At 39.1% G+C, this 20,999-nt stretch overlaps 1 protein-coding gene across 2 annotated transcripts in view; it reads right to left on the bottom strand.

Annotated features, from left to right (window-relative positions):
- Positions 1–20,999, bottom strand: part of Wdr81 (WD repeat domain 81) — an 87,308-nt gene that overhangs the window by 24,533 nt on the left and 41,776 nt on the right. Inside the window, exons 18-22 of one of the 2 annotated variants that reach the window (XM_067130374.1) lie at positions 18,479–18,726; positions 14,521–14,623; positions 12,674–12,845; positions 10,633–10,745; positions 4,554–4,663 (exon numbers count right to left, since the gene is read on the bottom strand). In XM_067130374.1, the coding sequence (XP_066986475.1) occupies positions 4,554–4,663; positions 10,633–10,745; positions 12,674–12,845; positions 14,521–14,623; positions 18,479–18,726 (746 nt within the window). Of the gene's footprint in view, positions 1–4,553; positions 4,664–10,632; positions 10,755–12,673; positions 12,846–14,520; positions 14,624–18,478; positions 18,727–20,999 lie in introns of both variants that reach the window. The other variant, XM_067130373.1, reaches the window with a different exon arrangement.

Consider the following 20,999-nt stretch of genomic DNA (forward strand, 5'->3'; position numbering starts at 1 on the left):
TGTCATAGTGTTTTCATTATGACACAATACCTGGCTAGAAGACCAGGCTAGAAAAATATCTCTTTGATACTAGTCTAGTCACCATGGAGCGCTGGCATACCATGGGGGGTGACTCCTTGAGGATGAAACAGCAACTACGCTATAAAAAAATAAAGAAATCTTTGTACCTGGTGTAAGTCGTAGAAAAAAAAATTGAGTTCATTTGAGTTTTATAACATTTTTATTCGGTGAGTAAAATTCGTGTTTACGCTAGCTTGCATATGATAGTTAAATACACATGCATATAAACCCATCTAGCCAATTAATACCTATTGTATCTTTTTTGTATTTTTTTCAGGTATTTCTTCAGCATGTAAGAAGTAATTTTGGCATGAAAAAAAATTGGAATTGTATAAGAAAATACTGTACTCAGCCTTCCAAAAATAAAAAGTTGTTTCTGAAATTTTTTTTTCTTTCCAAAAAACAATAATTTTTAATATAAATTTTTAAAAGTATCTTACATTTTTTTATTGATTCCTTCCAAAAAAAAAAAGTTGTTTCTGAAATTTTTTTCTTTCCAAAAAACAATAATTTTAAATATAAATTTTTAAAAGTATCTTACATTTTTTTATTGATTATTTATCTGTGATAAAACGCGATTTCAACCATGTACAGTATAATGCTAGGTGATGAGTTGAAAAATAAGCGAGAAAATTTTGGTTCTATGATATTAGTTGCAAATGCATAATATTGCTGCCGTCCTTAAGCAGCATCCCCCCAGCACCCCATGGGTTAAATGCTATTACCAGTACATAAAATTTTGTCCAAATTTTCACTAAGTTCTTAATACTGATATATGAGTTATATATCATCATCATCATTTCACCCTTCAAAAGTCCTTTGTTGGATGTAGGCCTTCCCCAGGTTCCTCCACAGATTTCTGTCCTCCACTGCTCTGTGCCACTGTTGTTCATGTTGATCTAAGTCATCTCGCCAGCGGGTTTTTTTGTCTTCCTCGGTTTCTTGTGTATCCTCGGGGCGTCCAGAAGGTTGTTCATGATGTCCATCTGTTGTCTGTCATCCTGGCAATGTGCCCTGCCCAGTTCCACTTGAGCTTACTGATGGTTTCAAGGCTATCGTTTACTTTAGTTTTTTGATGTATCCAATTAGCTGTTTTTCTATCCTTCCAAGTCAGATCTAGCATAATTCTCTCATGTGGCCTCTGCATTGTTAGTAATTTAAGGGAAGATACACTGATCATAGACTTTCCTTTTAAAGAGGATAGGACTCTTCTTATTTTTTAACACTGTACTGGCTCTTCCGAACGCCTGCCAACTGAGGTTATTCTTCTTTTTATTTTGCTCTCTTTGGTGGCGTCATGTAGAGAGATTCATTGTCCAAGGTACACTTCCTCAATTTGTTGATTTTCAATTTCAAGTATGTCATCTGCATTTTCAGTGTATGTATTGCTCATGACTTTGGTCTTACGGAAGTTCATGTGGAGGCCTACTGATTTGCTTGCTTCATTTAGCTTGGTGAGCATTTGTTGAAGCTCTTCTTTGGTGGGGGCAACAATAATGATGTCATCAGCAAATCTGAGGTGACTTAGGTATTCTCCATCTATTCTTATTCCTTTTTCTTGCCAGTTGAGTTGTCGGAAAGCACTCTCCAGGCAGGCAGTAAACAGTTTGGGTGAGCTAGTGTCACTTTGTCTGACTCCTCTCTTGAGTTGGAGTGGTTCTGAGTCCTTGTGGAGGTGAATAAATGATGTTGCATGGTCATAGATGTGACAGAGGACATTGATGTAAACTGAGTTGATGTAAACTGAGTCAACTCCATGTTCTTCCAGTGCTGACATGACCTCCTCAGTTTCGATGGAGTCAAATGCTTTGGTGTAATCTACAAGTGCTACTACTAGTGGGATTTTATATTCGTTTGTTTTCTCAATGATCTGGATTACTGCTTGTAGATGGTCAATTGAGGAGTAGCCTCTTCTACAGCCTGCTTGGTCCCTTGGCTGATTTTCATCAAGCTTACCTGCAATTCAATTAGTGATAACTTTGGTGAAGATCTTATAAATAACATTAAGGAGGCTGATTTGTCGTTGGTTGTTCATGTCAGTGGAGTCGCCTTTTTTGTAGAGTAGAATGAGGATGGCTTTATTCCACTCTTCTGGCATTTTGCTCTTCTTCAAGCATTCATTGAATAGTTGCGCCAATCTGACTTGGATTGGCTCATCAGCATCTGTTATTAGGTCCAATGTGATGTTATCTGGTCCTGGTGCTTTCCCCTTCTTCATTTACTTGTAACAAGTCGCACCTCGCATGCTGTGATCTCTGGAAAGTCATGAGATAGGTGTTGATTTTCTCTTTCGCGAAGATGGTAACGGGGTCTTTCTGAGGAGTAAAGCTTTTGGTAGTACTCTCTTGCTCGCTTAACTATTCCATCACGGTTGGTTGTAAGGGATCCGTCTTCTTCTAACAGCCCAGTGAATTGCAGCTTCCTTTGGCCGAGTTTTTTTTTTGCTGTTTTAAACCCTCTGCCCTGTTTTATGACATCTCCAATTATTTCTGTTGTTCTATGCTAACAGCCCATTGAATTGCAGCTTCCCTTGGCCAAGTTCTCTTTTTGCTGTTTTAAACCCTCTGCCCTGTTTAATGACATCTCCAATTATTTCTATTGTTCTATTGCAAAGGTCTTGTCGTTGCTTTTTCTGTATAGTTTTGTTTAGTTCTGCTGCTTCAGTTTTCTCCCACACTGTTGGGGGCTTGAGATTTCTATGCTTTTTCATGAGGTTCTTTGTCTCTTCAGAGAATTTGCTGGTTTCAGAGGACTTTCTGTCCTGGAACTTCTTTGCTGCTTCTTTCAATGGGAAAATGATGTTATTATTCAAGCTTTCAAGGTAATTTTCATTATTGTTTTGGTCTTCTAAATTTTCAAGAATCTCGTAGCAGTTTTTTAACTCTATCTGAAATGTAGATTTGAGAGCTTCAGGTATTCTGATATGTTCTGGTCTTGAGAAGAATAGTTTTTGTCTTTATTGTTTGGTGTTGATCTGGATTTTGCATCTTACCATCCTGTGATCACTGCCTATGATGACTTGGTTCAGGATATCAACATTTTTAACTATATTATGTCTGTCTACAAGTATGTAGTCTATTTCATTTCATGTTTCATGGTTTGGGCTTCGCCATGTCCATCTCTTGTTTTCACTCTTTTGAAAGAATGTGTTCATGATCTTGAAGTCATGTGCTACAACAAAATTGATCAAGTCATCTCCCCTCTCATTTCTCTCTCCATATCCAAATCTGCCAACACAATCTTCATTCCCTTGTCCAATTTTAGCATTGAAATCCCCCATTATGATGTTGTATTGGGCTTTCTTATTATTTAGAGTGGTATATAGGTCATCATAAAAGTTATCCAGTTCCTCCTGGGACGACATTGATGTGGAAGCATATACTGTACCTGTATGATTGTTAGTCTGTCCAGTTAATATATACTGTACTGTAAATGAACCACACAGAAAGCACCCTGTATATTACGAAAAATTATCAGAGTCCCGTACTTAGTGCAATGACCTCTATTAACCCCACTATTAAGTTCAAAGGGGATATGGCAAACTCCAAAAATGAGGATGAATGTATATATCTATGCTTAGTATGATATGAAAAATGAAGTATTCAGTACTGTACAAATAGAATGCGCTCAAGAGAAAGTTGCATTGCTTCAATTCATGAATTCCAAAAGCTACAGTCAGGCACTGTGTAAAGACATTGTTTTGTGGTGTAATTTTGTTTAATGTATGTAATTAAGGTACAGCACAACAATGAACAGTTAGTCACCAATGGGAGATAACAATATTCTTAAATCATCAGACACTCAAGTGCTCCATAAAGTGTAATCTGGCAACTCTCAAAAAAAGGGGGATAATACTTGAAGGGGAATCAATAAAGATTAAATTCTGTGCAATATCTTTCTGTAAAACATTCAATAAATACATTATCACTGATTTGCACTAACACTGAGAGGCATCAATCTCTCTCACAATCTCACTGAATATAGAAGCCTGACTGAATAACTCCCAACTACTGCAGATTTCTTGGTTTCCATCAAATGTGTAAACACATCAATTTTGTTTCAAACAGAATGAGCATTATAAACCAACATTCAAAAAGGATTTTGCTTTGTTATTCTTTACCATTAGAGAAAAAGAAAATGTAAGCCCTGGTAGAAGCAGAGGAAGTCGAAAAAATAAGAGAATGTAAATTAAAGGCTACAGAATTTACAACTGTTTAATGAAAATGGGTATTGCAGAGTACCAGTCATATAAAATTAAGAATGTCATTTTATCAAAGTTTTTAAAGGAAGCAAAAAAATCCTCCAAAGGAATAGTTTAAGGATTAAACATCTCTACAGTGCAAAATGTTGAATAACCTAAAAGATGCTTGGCTCTGTTTCCTTTTCTCAAATGGTACATTGACAGGTTAGAATGGACCAAAATAAAAATAATATCTTTACTGCATATGTATGGCTACTATTGCACTAATCAAACAATGACTACTATACATTACCTCTGAGTATCTTCCATCCTACATCCAGTGTATTTTGATATATCTATAGTAGTCGCAAAACCTATTGATGGGGGGAGTTCCATCTGGGAATTAATTCCATCAGATGAATCCTGTGGAAAAAGATATGTCATACGTACAAGAATCTAAACCAGATTTTAAATAAGTAATCAAGGCAAAATAAAAATACAAAATAATTTCTCTATTCCGTAAACACAAATCTTTTACTTTCATTTATGCTCTGGTAGAATTTTAATCAATTTGTCAATTATTTCGGCTAAAATTTCAGGAGCAGTATAAGGAAAAAACAATAAAAATAAGGTACAAACATTTAGTTAAAAAATACTTGGATAATGAACAGTAAAGTGTCAGGAAATGTCAAAAGAAATGTGACAGAAAGAAGGGTACAGAAATTTTTTTTAAATTAGGCCACAGCAGCTCACTCTCACTAACTTGATGTTTTGAATTACTTTAGAATGAAAATCTACTGCAATACTTTTATATTCAATTTTTCATTATCGTTACTTAGTGATAACCAAGCAAAAGTAATATTTGCCTTGTAGTTTATCTCAGACTAGCCTATTAAAAATTTTTGCTTACTGTACATACACATTTTTCAAATACCAAGCCAGCTTCCCTCCTCCACTACAAGTCTGGATCTTAGAGGGTTTACTTTATTACAATTAGCCTCAAAAGATGACATTCTGTGAGCCAATCTTTCAAATTTAGCTAAAAAGCAATGAAGGCTTAGTTATGTTCTCAAAAATAAACCAGTAAGTGAGCTACAGAGCAATTAAGGTAACAGGTATTTCTTAACAGCTTCCATACAAAATCCTTCTTTATTTCTATTTTCAAAACTAAACTAACAGAAATTACCACAATGAATAAAGAAAAAAGTACATCATGTAATATCCCTTACCAAAAATTAGTTCCCATTTTTAAAGAGGGAAAGAGCAAAATTGGTGCTTGGCCAACTGAGGAGTAAACAACTGAATAGACACTCCTCTACTTACGAACTTTCAGAGATAAGAACATCCGTGCTCGTAAATTGTTCGGAGAGCTCTGGGCCACAACCCGCAAGTGTAAATTTTGTTGTGAGGGCCTGCCTCAAATCAGTTACAATTTCTGCCGCTACCGATGCCGAACAGCACTGTAGCTGATGCCACAAAGCATCCCAGATCCGTTGTACCTACTCTAGTTCTGAGACTTCATCTCCTGTGCAGTGATTCATTCGTCTGATTTTTATTGTTAAATATTTACTGCATCCATTATCTATCATGGCTTATGGCAAGCGTAAGGCCAGTGATGAAAGTGGTAGTGTTAAAAAGTGGCAAGCCATTTCAATGGAAACTAAAATGGCAATAACAAAGAAGTTAGAAAAAAGTGAATAATTGGTTGACGTAGCAGCCCATTATGATATGAATCACTCGACTATTGACACCATTTTGAAGAACAAAGACAAAATTATGGAACACATGAAAAGTGATGGGTCAATACAGTCAACAATTATGAGCAAGAGAAGGGGGATGGTGGTAGAAAAATGGAAAAACCTCTGGGTATCTGGATGGAACACCAGAGACAAAGATGTGTACCACTTAGCCTCATGCTCACTCAAGAAAAGATGACTTGAAGGATAAGGATGGCGAAAGTGCTAAAGATGAAACATTTTCTGCAAGTAATGGACGGTTTCACTTCAAAAAACAAGCCAACTTGCATCACGTGTCCATAAGCGGTGAGTCAGTGAGCACCGACACAACAGCAGCCGAAAAATTTCCCAAGACGCTCTAGGAAATCAGTGATAAAGAAGGTTATACCCCTCAGCAAGCTTTTCATATAGACGGGACAGGCCTTTTCTGGAAAAAAATGCCAGAAAAAATGTACATCAGCTGTGAAAAGATGATGCCAGGATTTAAGGCAGCAAAGGATAGGCTAACATTGCTGCTGGGTGCCAATTGTTCGGGATACATGAAACTAAAACCTCTCCTTGTCTATTGTGCAGGAAATCCACAAGCACTGAAAAATATCACGAAAAGTTCTCTATCCATAATCTGGATGTCCAATAAGAAGCCTCGGTGACTCTTGCTGTATTTGAGGACTGATTTTTTCATCACTTTATCCCCAAAGTAAAGCTGTACTGCAGAGAGAATAACATTCCTTTCAAGATTCTCCTAATTTTGGATAATGCCCAGGTCACCCACTGCACTTGGATTATTTCCATCCGGATGTTCAAGTTGTTTATTTACCCCCAACACAACTTCACTCATTCAGCCAATGGATCAGGGTGTAACAGCAAATTCCAAAAAATACTACACTTGCCATACATATAGGCAAGAGTAAAGGAGATAAATGCTGCAGGTGTGACTTCTGGAAGGGTTACAGCATTTACAATTGTGTAAAGAACATTGATACTGCATGGCGTGAAGTAAGTGACATCAACATGAATGGAGTATGGAAGGCCTTATGCCCACAGTTTGTAAAAGAATTCAGAAGGTTTAATCAAGAAGAGGAGGAAAATGGAATCCTTAACAGTCTCGTTGATATAAGTGAGAAGTTACTGCTTGGCAAGGGGGAAGAGGAATTTCAAGAGCTGTTTGACAGTCATTCAGAGGAGTTGACAAATGAGGATTTGATGGAACTGGAAGAAATGCAAAAACAGAAGAACATGAAGAAGAAGAACTTGTCCCCTTAAAGAAGTCTAAAACAAAATTGATGGCCAAGGGATTTTCTATTCTAGAAAAAGTGTTGACTGTTTTTGAGAACCAGGACCCCAATTTTGAGAGATTCTCAGAAGTAGCAACAACAGTCAGTGATGCTTTCCAGTGTTATCGTATCATATATGAAGAAAAGAAGAGAAAAACACTGCAAACTTCCACAGACAAATTCTTTAAACCAGTGCCTTCAACCTCAAGAGCCGCCCCACCTCCAATGACTGCTCCCTCACCAAATGAAGAGTAAAGTGATGAAGAAATCCTTGCTGGAGAAATTGAATAAAACGAAGAAGACACTGATGACTTGCCACCCCTGTACAGTATTAATTCCACACCACCCTTCCCCTCTCATCATCCATCACAAGCCTACGACACCAGTTTCAAAGGTAAGAAAACTGTACATGTACTTTACTGTATTATTATCATAATTTGTTTAATGTTAGGTTTTATATATCATTTGTACACACTATTACATACTACGTGCAAACATGATCGGTGGCTGGCCGGAATCGAACACACGGCTGGCTGGTGAGAACTTGCGCTGTCCTCGTCATGCCCCAGTCTTCGAGGTTAAAACCTCTCATGAAGAAGACTGAACAGGGGACCTCCTCTTTGTCTTGCCAGGTGTTCGGACCCTAGGGACTGGGGCACCAGACTTGGAACCTGGCCGAGCACTGGTGGCAGTGCCAGCAAGAAGAGACGAGACACCTCCATGTCTCGACTCTTTTGTCCTGTGCCTGAATCGAGATGGTGAGAGGTTTCCCCGGCACCGGTTCAGGATACAGTACAGGCAGTCCCCGGTTTACAGCAGATCCGGCTTACGACGTTCCAAGGTTGCAATGCTTTTCAAATATATTCATCAAAATTTATTTCCCAGTTTATGACGCATGTTCCGGGGTTACGACACGCCGTACACCAATCCGACGGAAGAAATATGGCTCCAAAATGGCAGAATAATAAAAATTTGGAGGTTTTTTGATGAAAAACTCAATAAAAATGCAGTTTACATCGTTTTCAATACACCCAAAGCATTAAAAGTAAGGTTTTCCTAGGATTTTTGACGATTTTTTGGTTTATGACAATTTTCGGTTTACAACGCAGTGTAAAAACGGAACCCCCATCGTAAACCGGGGACTGCTTGTACTCGAGTCTCCTTGGAGACTTGAGTGCTCGGAGTGACTCACGAACAAGCACCCAACACAGCACCAGCCTTCGAAGTGGACCTCTTAGGACTGGCAACGGAAGGGCAAACCTAGGTCTGCATGCCCGCAGCTCCCGAAATGCTCGACCCTGGTGAGGTAAGCAATGCAGTTCCCACACCCAAGGGCCAGGAGAAGCTGACGAGAGATCCCACTGCTTCCCCTGTGGAGGGAAGCAGCCCTTAAAAATCCCAGGGCAGGACTTCTTTGGGGGGGAAACAGCCTTCTTCTCCTTCTTCGGCTGACGAGCCTCGGAAGAGGAAGGGGAGGAGGTGGCAGACAACGAAGATGAAGAAGGTGAAGACGACAACAATGACACCTTACGGGACCTCTTCCTCGACTTCTTCTTCATCATCTTCTTCAGGATGGTGGTCAAATCCCTCATCCAAGAGGGAGCAGCAGACATCACAGGAGCAGCCGGGGCAGCCCAGGGCAACAGGAGTGGCAGGAGCAGCCTAGGCAGCAGGAACATCAGTGACAGGAGCGGTGACAGTATTGGTCGGGACAGCCAGGGCAGGTGGAGCAGCAACAGCAGCCCGGATGTCAGAGACCACAGGAGCAGCAGGAGCTGGGACCATCATATGGGGCATGGTGGAGGTCCCCATCATATACGGTATAGCCTGGGATGACGGAGCCACGGCAAAACCTGGGAACGAGGGCACCGTGTGCTGGGATGCCAGGACAGCAGTCACTTGCGACAGATGTGAGTGGAGACAGTAACCGGCATCTTTGCAAACACTGTCACAATCACTGTCAATGTCGTAGCAGTAGCAGCAACAGGGGTCACCACTGGGGCACAAGCCAGGTGGGACAGAAGGCCCTGTAGGGATGGAGAGCCCAAACGACTAAGGGAGCGCCAGGCTGCCTTTTGACGTAGGAAAACCTATTTTTGGTAGTAGCTGTTGAGTCCTCAAAACCCTCCCACTTCCATGATGAAAAGGCATGGGATTTGGGCAAGGGATCATCCTGCATTGACCAACAGAAAGTAATGCTTCTTGGTCCCAGCAATGGGTCTGTCGTTGACACTACAGCAGATTGCGCATGTGCATTTAATCACTTCCTCTTCTAAGCAGGTTTTGACGATGGAAGAACCTGGGTATACAGCCTCCTCGCTGTAAAGATTTGGGAAAGTGCCCCCTTATCTTTGAGTCCATTATATACTCCATCAAGTGTTACAGCGTTTATCACTACAACACAATACCTGGCTGCGAGGAAATTATGATGTATATTACATCAAAGCTGGAGGCTCATTTTTATTAAATTTAAATAAAAAAAATTGAGGGGAATCTTCAAATAACAGACTGTTCTGGAGTCTAACGTCTCTGTTCAAGGCAATACAGTATCCATTATCAAAATAATATGCAATATACTGGTCTGTATTTAAGTAGGAACAATTAAGTAGGAACATATGAATTTTGCATAATTACACTTATTAAAAAGTACAGGCAGTCCCCGGGTTACGATGGGTCCGATTTTATGACGCTTTTCAGATATATTCATCAGAAATTATTTCTCGGTTTAGGACGCATGCTCCAGGGTTACGACGTGTCGTACACCAATCCAACAGAAGAAATATGGCTCCAAAACAGCAGAATAATAAAAATTTGTTTTTTTTTATGAAAAACTCAATAAAAATGCAGTTTACATTGTTTTCAATACACCAAGAGAATTAAAAGTAAGGTTTTCTTATGATTTTTGACAATTTTCAACAATTTTTTGGTTTATGTCGATTTTTGGCTTACGACGCGGCGTAAGAGCGGAAACCCCGTCGTAAACCGGGGACTGCCTTTATAAGAAAAAATAGATTAAAATGGTCATGCAGCCAAATATGCCTAATGGAGAACTGAGAAATGAATTACTGTACAAAATAGATATGTCTTCACAGAATGCACATAATCAAGTACTTCTGCATTAGAGAGATTAACTTGATATATAATCAACTGATCATCACAGTGCAATTAAAATGGAAGCACAAAATAAACAACAATCAATTACAGAGATCAAAACACTACTTTTGATACGTTCAAATCTAATAGAGGTTAATTTTTCCTTTCAATTCTTGTTCTAACAGGAGCTATTTAGCTTGGTTCTAGATGCCAATGGAATCATGACACAAAAACACAATTAAAGGGAGAGACAAAATATAAACTGTAAATTTGACACAACATACTCTACCTTAATATCTATTCTGTTTCCAGTCATTGCTACATTGGGGCCTTTGGTACTTGAACGCCTTCCACCAGGATCATCAACAGTACTGGATGAGTTGCTCATTGCAAGACCATCATCTGTTAGTACTGTTAAAATGTCTCATCATACTTTACACAAAGTTACTCTGTTAAACAAAAAATACACAATAAAGCACTGCAATTTTGCTATTATTAAATAAAAAAAATTGCCACTTTAGAGCAAATGAGATTTACACAGTAAGATTTTTAAAGAAAAACCTGAATGTAAAGAATAAAAATTCGTGTAAGTTATCGTTTAATCCATGAGTAAATTCACAAATTCTTGATCACTGATTACACTGATAAAAATGAAAGAAGTGATCAGCTAGCTAATGGTCCAACAGCTATATAAGGTGATAGTTTATCAACAGCGCAAACACATCACTGAAGTTCTTGACTGATGCCCACTAACACAGTGGCTCACTTTGGGAGATATGAGATCACCAGCCTCTTCATTCTTGGTTTCATCAGATCTAAAAATTAGTCTTTCTTAACCTGTCACATTTTCATTCGGACTGAATGATCCATTTAAGAAGTACCCTTTCATAATTCTCATAAATCTCTTTTTATGCCCTTTATGTTAGGTAGTTTGATTTTCTTTCCTATCTTTTATTTCATTTGTTTTAACATTCTCATTTTCTATTTTTTGGTTTTGACTACATTTACAACACTGGCAGACCTGTCATTTCTGTGGTTTGTCAGAGTAAGTTCATTCACCTAATTTATCTACAGTATTACAGTATGTCCCAATAAAGTACATGTACTCCATAACCTTCATTCTTTACAGCTCACGATGGTTACATCTTTCTATTATGCTCTTGGGTGAGCAAAACATCCACTGGAGCACGGTAGCTCAGGTCATCAATACTGGGCATACTACACATTTTACAAAAACATTTCCTGAGGCATTTGGTAATTAGCTGCTTATAGTGTGCTGAATTTATGTCTGTATCTTGCCCAAAATTCAAGAAAGCATTAGCCATCATTTCACATATTTCTTTATTTGAATAAAGTAAAAATTCCATTTCTCCCTAAAAATACCAAGTCCAATGAAACACCCATTCTTAGCCCAGTGATACTGCCAGTGACTTTCGCTGTGGTGGCAGTGTGTTCAAATCCAGCTATTAGATTTTCACAGGTACAATACCTTACTGACCCCACTGAGTCATTAGTAGCCAGTGCTATGCTTACCCAGGTCTCACCAAGGCAGAGAGGGAACTTGAGCACTTTATATATAAGGTGTAGTTTCAGTCTCTAAGGATGTACACATAATACACAATGACCTGTCCTTGTCTCTAATGCTCATTAATAGCCTTTCATAAATCTTTGTCTGACTCCTTAACAATGATTCAACTGAACCAAAGAGAATTGGTCTGCACTTTGTATGAGCATACTGGAAAACTGCTAGAAAAAGTTCATTCTCCAAAAATACAGTTGGCTCAACTAATGGTCCACTTGAGGAATGCTGAATCTATGAGTACAGTGGATGTCAAGCTTTATACCTGACAGGTGATCTTTCAGTTCAACAACTAATATCAACTAAGTTCTTCAATATATTTTTCTGTATTTTACAAGTCTGTCAACTGAGAAAGTGGTTTGGCTGAGGTAAAATAATCCATTACCTCTAAAGTTAAACATCACCTTTCAGTATTTATTTTTCACATTCAAGTCTTACCTTTGCAATACACGTATTGTTCAAAAACTGATCAGGAATATTTAAAAAAATTCTGCAGTACTTCAAATTATTCTTATGTAAACAGCATTCATTTTACAGGTCTTACTAATCTTTTACTAAAAGTTAAAAATTAAGATAGGCATCACAAGATTTCATGTCCTAGTGAAAAACCCAAGAATTTCATACGTTACACATACCTCAAAAAAGTGGATAAACTTTTCAATACTGTGTAACCGAAATAAATTATGCAATAACGTATTCATCAGTTTTCAAGCTTCCCAAATCCATTCTATTAAAGAAAAAAAATATTTACCTGCTGCATGATCAGCTTGATTGTTTTCATCATGCTGAAGACAAAGGGACCTCAATAAATCATGATTGGGAAGAGTTGCCTCCATATATGAAGCCCCAAGAAATCTACATAAAGGGACGTATGACAAGTATGCTAATTCTGGTGTAAATACTTGTTTCAGTTCTTCAATTGCCTGAAAAGTTAAAACATAATCATGGAATACTCATTGTACCTCTACAAAAAAAAAAAACTTCTTTCTAGCAAATTCATCAAACAAATGCTGTCTATGTATATCCTGCATTTTACAAAATGAAGGACAGTAAAATGAAGACAATCCTATCATAGAATCTAACAAAGGGAAATAAAGAGAGAATAAGATGTATGGGATACTACAGAGTCAAGTTGTGGAGATATAATGTGCAAAAAAAAAATTATGCAAAAATATTCAGGACATGTTTGTTTTTACCAACCCTGAATAGGTCATATATCTCTCTTGAAGGAATATTCTACTTCTATGGAGACACTTGGCACTTTAGAGACCCAAGTTCAACTCACTTCTTTACTTGCATGAACAAGTAACTTATGGAGACACTTGGCACTTTAGAGAACCAAGTCAACTCACTTCTTTACTTGCAACAAACAAGTAACTATCAGTATTATGGTTAATTTAAAGTATAGGGAACACTTAGTGCCTAGTTTTAAAAGGTAAGCACACTTCACCTTGAGTATTTTGCATTTTTAAGATTGTTGTACCACTAAGAAGTACACATCCACTGTCTAAACATTTTTTCAAGCTATTGCCTAGTGTTTCCTAAAAATGCACATACTAGCATCAACCGTAAGAGGAATGTTACTACAATCATCTCAAGAAATATACGGAGCAAGTTACACAGTTTATTCAAAATAATAAACAAATTCATCTGATACATTCAAAAGGGAGCCTAAAGCTACTTCTTACTTATTGGTAAGGTTTACAGACCAGATTATTAGCCTAAGGGAAAATGGCATCATAATATTATTAATTTATCCTTTACAAACAGAATTAAAAAAAAAATCTTATACATTCTAAAACATTGAGGTCTCTTTAACTTCATCATATCTATCAGGGAAATCCCTACCATTCAAGCCTATACTAACCAAACGTAGTTAATAAATCTTTAAAGATGCCTTGCTGCAAGGTCAAAGAATTTTTATCTATCTAAGTTGATTCCTTTCTTGTTTTCGCATGCCTTATACTGACAACCTTATTTGTACTTAAAGATCTTGTACATAGGATGCTTTTTTTATCATATTCAACTATAACTGATATCCAAAGAAAATTAAATGAAACATCACTTAAGATTTACCATTTGTTAGATTTTTTAATGTGGTTTTTATTAAACATTTTTGAGAGTTGTTCCTTCAAAGAAAAGGGATGCTTTGGGTCTCTACAGCATAGATTTGTACAGCATATCAATAACAGTCCAAGCTACATACAGTATATCTTTTCTTCAATTTTTAAAAATCTATACATGATTTTTTGGTAGTAAGTAAAGAAAGGCTGTAGTATTTTACGCTTTGAGGCATCACAAAAGTACTTATAACGTCACCAATTAGCACTTTTGCCAGGAACATTGTAGCATTTCAACTCACCATGCCTTCAAGTAAGACTCATCAATCTCAGGTTCATTTTTTGCATGTAAATTCAAGATAAAAGGAGCTATTCATCCCAATTTTTTACTGGTTTCCATATCCTTACTTACATTTTTCTGTATGTGTGAATCTACAATTATCAAAATTATGTGCTTCCTATTTAGAGCTCATGTAAACATATATTAATTTTTGTTAATGGAGCTAGTACAGTAAAAAAAACTTTCCACACTATGTACCTTAGCTTTAACCGAATCCAAGCTTGATGGCGAGGCCTGAAGACTTGCAACAGAAGTTCCATCTTCAGCACTACAACCAAGAACTTCTTCTGCATCAAGTGACCTGCATCAGAAAATATAAATACTCTTATCCTTATTGAATGTTACTGATCCACAAAAAACAGACATTTAATCATTTATATTTCAAATAACTTTTGCAATAGTAAGATGTTACAGATACTACGCCTACCCACAGAACCTGTCAACAACACATGCTACAGTAAAAGAACAAAACAATAACTTGAACTACTATACAAAATGTTAAACTAAGATTTCAGAATGACTATAGTTGAATCAGTAACTGAAGGAAAGCTGTTTTTGAATACTGTAATAATGTATACTGTAATTTCATGTTTCAAGGCTGGATCTCTATTGCCTGTAAACATGCTGAGAAAGACCCAGGATGTGAAAGACAACAAAGTGAAGATGAGCCTTTTTCTACTCATAAAGTTGCAGGCAGTTATATTCATCTCTATCCTTCAAGTACTTCATTTTACTATCAGCCTTGTAAAATGCACACATACATATTTATGTATATACTTTCCAAGGCAAAAGGAAATAAATTAATAGCTTCCCTCCTCAAATGCAATTCAAGCAAAGATATACTGCAAATGACAGCTTTGTAAGACGAACAAATACAGTATATTTTTTTTTAAACCCTGTTATTCATAAATGATGTGTCCTAAATTCATCTGCTTCTCACAACCATACCTGGACTGCATATGAGTAAGGTTCTTATAGGAACCAGAGGTTCATACCATACTACTGCCAATCAAACAGCAGATGATCTAATTTATTCGAAAATGGAGTGTCTAGTTCATAAACACATAAAGCACTCCAGGCCCTCCACCAATGATGGGTTCATTGCTAACCTATGATACACAGTTGCCTCAATATTCTTGGCAATTTCTTCACTAGATCTGCTGCCATGGCATCATCACTAGTTTAATGAGTCTTTCCAGTATCCTCTACTTTCATAATGCCTTTCATGATGTCCATCTATTTTCTTGTCTTGATAATTTGTCAAATGCCTTCTCAAGATCCACAAATACTGTACATCATATGGTATAACCTATTTCTTTCCATATGGTACTCCTCCAGATGTTGACTCATCATAAGAAATGCCTCTGTAACTGATTTCTGTGGCATAGAGCCACACTGACCTTTACAATTTTAAAGCTTTTTCTCAGCCTTTTCTTCAACACCTCCAATATTTTCTATGCATGTACATTCCTCCATACTTCTCACACTGTAGTGCACTGCCCTTTTCTTATGTATGTTATTATTTTCATACTATTTTCCTTCTCTTAGTCATGTCTCTTTCTATTACACATTTCCATAAACCCTGGTCAGCTCATCAATGACTGCTTTGCTGACTGGTTTTAGTAAATTGATTTTTATTCCTGTTGGTTCTAGAACTTTTTCACTTTCTAATTTTTCAATGGCTCTCCTAACCACAGCAGATGATACAGACTTCCTTTTTCATATAAAAAACTCTCCATTCAAAAGGTTTTGACAATACTGTCTTTATCATCCCACTAGCCCTTTTTTTCTCTCATCCATATTTTACCTATAACACATCATCTCCATCTTCCCTCAACCACTTCACTATCCTGAACATTTTCTGTATACCACTCTACCATGTTCCATGCCTGTCCTCTGCCAAAGCTGAAGGTTATCCTTTTCTTCTCAACTGCTTTTTGTACATCTTGATTCCATCATGACATCTGTCTTTCTCTATACCCATTCCTTAATGTCATACCACACATTTCAGCTGCCTTTTACATGATGCCTTCTTTCAGTGGTTTTCATCTTTCATTTTCATTATATAATACATGCTGTAACTTCTTTATATTCTACCTTGACTTCTTCACTTCTTGATATCTTATGTATTTTTGATAGCGTAGCCACTGTTCGTCCTCAAAGGAGTTACTTTCACAGTCCCTAGAGAGGCTCTGTAAGGTAGACCAACCAATTTCAAAGAATTCTCTTCTAGTTGGCCTGGCCAGTATAGTGCATGTTGACACTGAAAGAGTATAGGACTCAAGGCAAGAGGGTTCTTTCTCTTGTCTACAGCAGCTGCCAAGGTTCCATTCCTATTATCAACCAGCAGATGTGGCAACAGAGCACTGCGTGCTGTTTATTATTGGGTTGACAACATACCTTGCATCACACCAACTCTAATTATTCTCTGGTCTCTGCAGCCATTAGCACACAGCTAGAATTTTTGCATGTATAAGTGCTCCAGCTTGCATTTGGTCATCATGGAAGAACCAAACTGAAGTCCCACAGGAAATTTTTAGTTTAAAAAATTTTTTAATGGTAATGTATTTCACTGAATTTGGGAGCCGGTGTTTCCCGCAGAGCGAGAATTAGATTTTGTTTACGCTACCGTCTTTGCTAGCCGACAAACAATGCTTAATTATATTAAAGTACTGTAATACTTTTAAACTTTTAAACAGTGTTGTTCTTAAAAATCTTTGGTATATGACCCTCTACCTTAGTAGTTAGGGATCCTAATGGGGTCCAACTGGGCTACTTAGTAGATAGGCTAGTCTACAACTTTCAAACATGTTCAACCGACTTTTAATCATGTACAACTTCCAAACCTTGGTGTTCAGAGTTCCTCGTTGGACGAGTCGGTAGAGTTCTCGGCTAGCACTCTGCTAGGCCCGAGTTCATGTCTCCAGCCAGCCAATGAAGAATTAGAGGAATTTATTTCTGGATGGTTGAAATTCATTTCTCGATATTATGTGGTTCGGATTCCACAATAAGCTGTAGGTCCCATTGCTAGGTAACCAATTGGTTCTTAGCCACGTACAATAGTCTAAACCTTTGGCCCAGCCCTAGGAGAGCTGTTAATCAGCTCAGTGGTCTTGTTAAACTAAGGTATACTTAACTTTTTCAAACCTTGGTATTAAGTAAAACCAATTTGTTAATTATAGTAATTAATTACCAAACTGAATAGATTTTTGTGACAATGTTCCCTGCTTAGCATTAATATCAGGGAACTTGTATCAGACTTGACAATGTTTTCTTTCACGGAACGACTTCTAGCAGGTATTGCTCCGCCACTGGCAGCGTCACTCAGTAAAATGTTTGTTTTCTTACTTAATTTATATGCATCTAGCTTATTTACAAAGATTTTTTTCCCTTGGCAAAATATTTTCACTGAAGTACTTTCATATGTAGCCTATAGTTTTACCCGTGGCCCAGTAGCCTAGGCCCGGTAAACAAATCATAAATTTGCAAAAGTTTTGGCTTAATGGAATAGCGTAACATTCAAGAATTTACTTTTAAGGCAAAATTATTTACCAGCAGCTTGCGAGTAGCCTAGGCCCAGTAAACAAATCATAAAATTGCAAATTACGGTAGATTTACAGTATACAGTTAGCTTTGGCCTAATGGGATGGTGTAACATTCAAGATTTTACTTTTAAGGCAAAAAATTTATGTAGTAATTATGTATTCAGTACATGACTACTGTCTTAGATGACAAAAACCCAAATGTTATGATGGCTAACAGTATACAGCAATATGGCTACCCACTTCTGCCACACACTTGTGCCCAAGTTAACCTATTCATGTTAGTTGTGTTGCCTAAGTTTTTACAAATAATTACCACATCTAGCTTGGACCTTCCAACAGGATGTCAAAAGACCTAAACCAAAGGGAAGGGTGTACATAACACAAAGAGTAAATAAAAGAGATGTGAGGTGGAGAGACTGAGGCAGGAGGCAGCAAAAGTTTACAAGTCACTTACTGTGTAAAGCTCAGCATGGTAAATTGAAATTTTGCTTGCCTTCTGCAACTTTCTAGATATCCTTTTTTACCCAGATTTTCAAATCAGCATAACTGAAACCTGCACATGTCAAGTGCTGACTATTCTGAGAATATGGATATTAATATACAGTGCATACCTTGGTGAAGCCCCTGCTTGAGTTGATGAGTTATTGTGACACTTATCAAATGCAGTCATAAATCTTGTAATGGTTGGCATAAGAATGCTTTTACTCATTTCTCTTCCAACACGTAAAGCCATAATGAACAGGCAGTCAATGACTCGACAAGCTAAAACTCCTCGTGCAGCTCCACCATGGGGAAAATTAACTTTTGTAGATGACAGAAGACGTATAACTGGGTACACAGCATTCCGTATCAATGTTTCCTGAAAGAAAATCAAGTGTTAATAAGAATTTCCACAAAGAAAAAACACTATAAAATCCTAAACTGGGATTGGAATATCACACTTTTTTAAAGTAAATTGTATTTTTCCTAACTATAAAAACCTGAGGTCCTTTACATTAGGTATTACTTACAGCGAAGCTGAAAACTGCCGTTAAAACTCTTGAACAAGGTGGTCAGGCAGTAACTAAACATTCCAGAGGAGAAAAGCACTCTTACCTGTCCTGCTATAAGAACCAGCATGAGAGGCTGACCGCGGGTGATCATCAACCAGCGATGATGATGGCAGCACAGAGGAAGGAGAGCGCTAAACCCACAGCAAAGCACTAACACTACAGCGAAGTGCTAACCTGAAGAGAGCAAAAGTTCACTTGAGCTGAGTCTTCTGAAGGAAGGAGAACCTCAACAGCATTCGGTTTTGGGCTGGGCGCGCAAGCCAAACCACACAAGCCGAGCCGATCGTGTAAACGTGATCGGGGCCGGGCGAGCAAGCTGAGCCGAGTGAGCCAAGCCAGTCTTAAAACGTGATCAGGGCCTGGGCGAGTGGGTCGAGCCAAGCAAGTTGAGCCAATCCAAACTGATCACGTAAATGCGATCGGTGGCTGGCGAGCAAGCAGGGCTGAGCTGAGTTGATCCGGGAAAGCTCAGCATTCAACTAGCACTGTCCTCAAGACCTGCTTTAATCTCCTCCGAGGCCAAAGCCCCTCGAGAAGAATGTTCATAAGGGATTCTTGTCTGCCTACCCGAGTGCTCAAACACAAGCGTATGAGACAGGTGTGCCCGAACTGACCAAGCACTCAAAACGAAGTAGGCAAGAGATGTCGTTCGACACTTCCTCTCGTCCTGTGCCTAAACCAGACCGGAGAGCAAACTCCATAGTACTGGTTTGGGGAGTGCCCAAGATTCCGCAGAATCCTGGACACTCACCAACTTGCTAGTCGAGCGCTTGCGATCCCAGGGAATCCAAGTGCTCAGTGAGCACTCAAGATCCCAAGGAGTCCGAGCACTCGGCGAGACTCATGAATCTTGTAATAACAATAATCGGGAGTAAGCTCCTCTCATCCGAAGAAAACCGAGGAGGGACAGGCACAGAATCAGTCTAAAACATAGACCTCTAAGAACTGGAATCGAGAGCACGGCCTCAAAAGGTCGCACACCCGAGACACGAGACCCCAATGGGGAGTGCAAATCGGTTCATGACCCCAAGGGCTGGGAAGAGCCAAACGAGAGAAGGCACTGCTTCTCCGAAGAAAAGTAGTCCCTCAGAAGTCTCATAGGACCTCTGAAGGGAACCTCCTCCTTGCCTCTCCAGGCACTTGAACCCTCGGAACCAGCAGGAAGAACTGATACACTTGCATGTCTTGGTTCTTTCTCTCGCCCTGTGCCTGAACCTGGATGGTGAGAGGTCTCTCTGACACCGGTTCAGGATGCAAGAGACTCCAAAGATTCTTGAGCATTCGGTGTGACTCAACAAAGTTGAATGACTCGACAAAGTTGAGCACCCGACACATCACCAGTCTAGAAGCAGAACTCCTAGAATGGCAATGGCAGCGCAAACCGAAGCCTGCGCGCCCACAACTCCTGAAATGTAGACCCTGGGGTAAGCGATTCAGTTCCTGAGCCTGAAGGCTGGGAAGAGCCGAAGAGAGATCCCTCTGCCTCCCCGAAGGGAGGCAGCCCCTTAGAAGCCCCATGGTGGGACTTCTCACAGGAGAGAGAGGCAGCCTTCCTCTTCATCGGCCGACGAGCCTCAAAAGAAGGAGGGGAGAAGGCAGCAGAAGACGAAGTCGAAGATAAAGTTGAATAAGACAACTACATCTCACAGGACTTCTTCCTCAAGCTCTTCTCCAACACCTTCTACAGGATGGCAGTCAGGAAACACAGGAACTGCCGGGGCAGCTAAAACAGGAAGCTCAGCGGGAGCGGCCCAGGCAACAGGAACACCAGGAGAAGCAACAGGAGCGACCAAGGCAGCTGAGGCAGGAGGCACGACAGGAGCGGTATGGCCAGCAAGAGCTTCAGGAACATCAGCAGCGGCGACAGGGGCAACCATGCAGCCGGGGCAGGAGGCACAGCAGGAGCAGCTCGGTTACTGGCCGTCAAGGCAACAGGAGCAAAAAGACAGGAGGCACAGCAAAAGCAGACGAGACCACAGGTATGATGGGAGGCAGTGGCACAGCATACAGGAGTGCCAGCGAATGAACAGCAGTTGGTCCCCCTTGTCTGGGCACAGTGTTGACACCGACATGGGGATCT

The sequence above is a fragment of the Macrobrachium rosenbergii genome, chromosome 28 (assembly GCF_040412425.1).
Source record: "Macrobrachium rosenbergii isolate ZJJX-2024 chromosome 28, ASM4041242v1, whole genome shotgun sequence".
NCBI classification, from domain to species: Eukaryota; Metazoa; Arthropoda; class Malacostraca; order Decapoda; family Palaemonidae; genus Macrobrachium; species Macrobrachium rosenbergii.